We start from the raw sequence: 3,569 nt of genomic DNA, 5'->3' as shown, positions 1-3,569 counted from the left end.
TTGGGAATTGCCGCAGCTTTGGACTTGGTCAGGTTGGAGAGTCAACCTACCTACCTACCTACCTACCTACCTACCTACCTACTCCTCGATCCGATCGTTATCCGTGGAACCGCAGCTCCAGTCGACCCAGAAAGTCGCTAGGGCCAGACGCTTGCTCTCTCTCCAGATTCCCACCTTTTCCACCTTTTCCATCCTTTCCACCTTTCTTTTACGAGGAGTGATTTGAGAAAGGACGGGCCCGTGCTCGCTGTCGATCCGGGTCACCCAAGTCTGGTGGTCCTTAAACTCAGCTCAAGAAAGAGGGGGATTTTAAACTTGCGCCATCGACCCTTTTCTACGGTTCGCCCGTCGACTGTGAGCTCTTTTCGACTCTCGACTTGTCATTCTCTCCGACTCTTTCCTTTCCTTACTGCCAACCACCAACTGCTTCTCTACTCTCTACCCTCCACCACCACCACCCCCCTCCCCCCCCTCCCCTCCTCCAACCTAATCCCCTTCCCCCCGCCTACTCTCCCCTAAAGGTTAATTTCGCCTCCCCCTCCCTGTTTCTTGGTGCTATTACCTTGAAGCTTTGCCATTTTCTGCTTGTGTGCTTGTGTGTGTGTCTCCCGCATACTGGCAAGACATCAAATAGTGGAAGCGAGCACAAAGTCCCGAGCAAAGCCTTTTGGCAGCTGTTATCCCGAATTCGTTCCTTCTATACTTCAAATCTCCTCACGGCTGTTCTTTCCTTTTCGTGCTTGGGGAAACCCGAACTTCCAGTGATAACATCCCGGTCGACCTAGCCGTGTTGCTGGGAAACCTTGATCTTCGGTGGCCTTAACTTTGATCTGATTTACCTCCTGGACCCCCTTTCAACTAGGTTCGAACTTTCAGACAAAGGCAAACAATGGTCAACGGCACCACCACGGTGCTGGAGCCCACCTTTATGGGATATGTTGCAACAACACAGGATGCGCTGATTCTGTTTGAAGCCTGTCTCACAGGCGTCCTGCACCATGTCCCTCGTCGCCCCCACGATCGGGAACGGAGCCACCTCGTTCGCAGCGGCAGCGTCTTCATCTACGAGGAGAATTCGTCGGGGATCAAGCGATGGACGGATGGGGTGACTTGGAGTCCCAGTCGTATCCTGGGCAACTTCCTGGTGTACCGAGAGCTGGAGAAGCCCTTTCCGCCAGGGGAGAAGAAGAGAGCGATGAAGAAGGCCAATCGGCGCCCGGTGCCGTCGACGCGACCGGGGGAGCCGTATCCGCGACAGGATAGTAACGGAGGCTATTCTCCTTCCTCGACAACCGGGCCTTTTGGCGATAGACCGCATCAGTCCGACGTGGAACGTGCGCTGGTGGGCTCGCTGGTGGATTCGTACGGTTTTAAGGATTCGGGGTTGGTTAAGAAGACGATGAGCGTAACGGTCTCCGGAGTGACGCATCACCTGGTGTCTTATTACAGCGTGGACGATGTGCTCCGAGGGATGCTGAATCCGCCATCGGTGGTCGAATCGCTGAGATATATCCGGCCCCGTGCAGAACTAACGCAGAAGCAAAGCTTCCGGGCCCCCATTGATGATGTGGAAACTGGAGGGTTGGAGAATCCGAATGACCCGTCGCATGCGCTATACGGTTACCGACCTCACGCTCCAGGCTATGCAATGACGAACTCGCATCCCGACTTCTACATGCACCCGCCTTATGCGGCGATCCATCCGCCCCAGTCCACACCAATACCTGGATACTCGATGGGAGGGTCGATTCCGGCACAATCCGCCCCCAATCCATATCTGCCTGCACCATCCGCCCCTACTCAAATCCCACAGAAACCGGAGGACTACACGCAGTTCCGACAGCCTTCGTATGGCACCAGCTTTGATGCGCTCGGCCACAACCCTCTATCCTCGTCAATCCCGTCGGTTCTCAACACGGCCATGCCGAGTTCCTTGAGCGACCGCAACCGATCCCATTCCGACCACAGCCCGTCCGCCTACCGCAACTCATCGATATCCTCGCGCAGCGTGGCCACGGACGCAACGTCACCGATCGATCCCTCGACTCCTGCTACATACTCGCGGGGCGGGAGTTTCAGTCTGGGCCCGCTTGACGGGTCACATCAGCATCTGGAACACCGGGGGCTTGGGGGATTTGACCCAGGCATTTCGCGTCGGGAGTCGGGCCCTATTCCTACGCCTTACTACACGGGCGGGGACCGACATCAATATTACGTGGGGGCCACGGCCCCGGGCGCACACGCCGGGTATCCAGTGTCGACGTGGACCACGGCACCACCCGCGCAACCTCAGATCTGATTTTTCTCTTTCGTCTTGTCTCATGTTGTATTCGCTCGTTTAGCCTTCACTTCTCCCTAACCCACTTTTTTTCTATACGATTTTTTTATTCTCCAGAAGGGCGGCAATTTGGGAATAGACTATGCATATATGCTGTGGATGATTACCCGGATGAAGAAATCGCTCTAGAGGAGGTATGGGCGGCTTTTTTTCTTTTCTTTTCTTTTCTTTTTTTTTTTCTTTCTTTGATTCCTTTGACTACGATGATACGATGCAGATCAAAATACCTATCTCGTCTTTCTTTTCACTTGTTCACTGGGGTTTTTGATCTTCTGCGGGGGTTTTCTTCTTTCATGTGGTCATGAGCAATGGGTCGGCTTGGGTGGCATGGTCCAGGGGCGGTTATCTGAATTCATTCTTTGCTTGTTGCTATTGCCATTACTATTTAAGTTGCTGTTGCTGGGTTGATGATGATCATGCTATCATATTCTTAGTGTTACATGTTACATAAGGGCCATGGGGTCGTGTACATTGAACAGCAATGATAGGTGCTATCAGCTTGGATTGATGTTGTAGTTGACTGGAGGTTGATCTTGCGTGTTGCCTGGTTGCATCTTTGATTGCATCTCTTTGGTGGGTGGGTGAGATGGGAGATTTATACGATGATAGTCTTCTTTTTGTTCAGTTCCTTGAGAGAATCTCCGGAAACTCGGGTACAACTTACCCACAATTCAACCAAGTCAATCGAATGGTCTCATTTCGAGCCAGCTATGCGATTCTCAACGCTCCTATCCCTCCCCCACTGGCTATGGGGAGGAGGCCTACGCCTGCTACAGTACCGTACCGTACAGTGCGGTCCCTACAAGCATCTCCACCACCATCTCCATCCCAAAACTGGAAGTAGAGCTACCCCCCCCCGGGGCCATGAACCGTTCCACCAACTCCTCTCTCCACTGGAGGCACCTGCATCGCCGCAACACCGCCGCCTGCCCCGGGTCCGTGGATCAATCGTCGACGGGGTAGGGCATGGTGGTTGGCGGGGTGGATGTCGGTTTTGGGGACTTTGTTTGGGTGACGTTGTTTTGTGGTGTTTTGGGGCTGATGTTGCTTGGATGGATGGTTGGGGTCTATGCTGAAATCTCTATACATGGGTTCTGGTAAAGGGAGAGAGAGTTGTATGGTTGTTTGTGGGGTGGATTTGAGAGTGGGGTGGTGGTAGGGGTTCTATTTTGGAGATCTGGAGAGGGAGGTTGTGGTGATGATGATGATGATGATGATGATGATGATGATG

General features: G+C 53.3%; 1 protein-coding gene across 1 annotated transcript; it reads left to right on the top strand.

The window, feature by feature from the left end:
* Positions 1–889: 889 nt before the first annotated feature.
* BO95DRAFT_373868 (camp independent regulatory protein) lies at positions 890–2,299 on the top strand (the record flags this gene model as incomplete). The annotated part of the gene is made up of 1 exon (XM_025583078.1): positions 890–2,299. The coding sequence occupies one exon, from the start codon at positions 890–892 to the stop codon at positions 2,297–2,299; it is 1,410 nt and encodes a 469-aa protein (XP_025437690.1).
* Positions 2,300–3,569: the final 1,270 nt, after the last annotated feature.

The sequence above is a fragment of the Aspergillus brunneoviolaceus genome (assembly GCF_003184695.1).
Source record: "Aspergillus brunneoviolaceus CBS 621.78 unplaced genomic scaffold BO95scaffold_84, whole genome shotgun sequence".
Lineage (NCBI taxonomy): Eukaryota > Fungi > Ascomycota > Eurotiomycetes > Eurotiales > Aspergillaceae > Aspergillus > Aspergillus brunneoviolaceus.
This window is presented reverse-complemented; position numbering and strand designations above follow the sequence as displayed.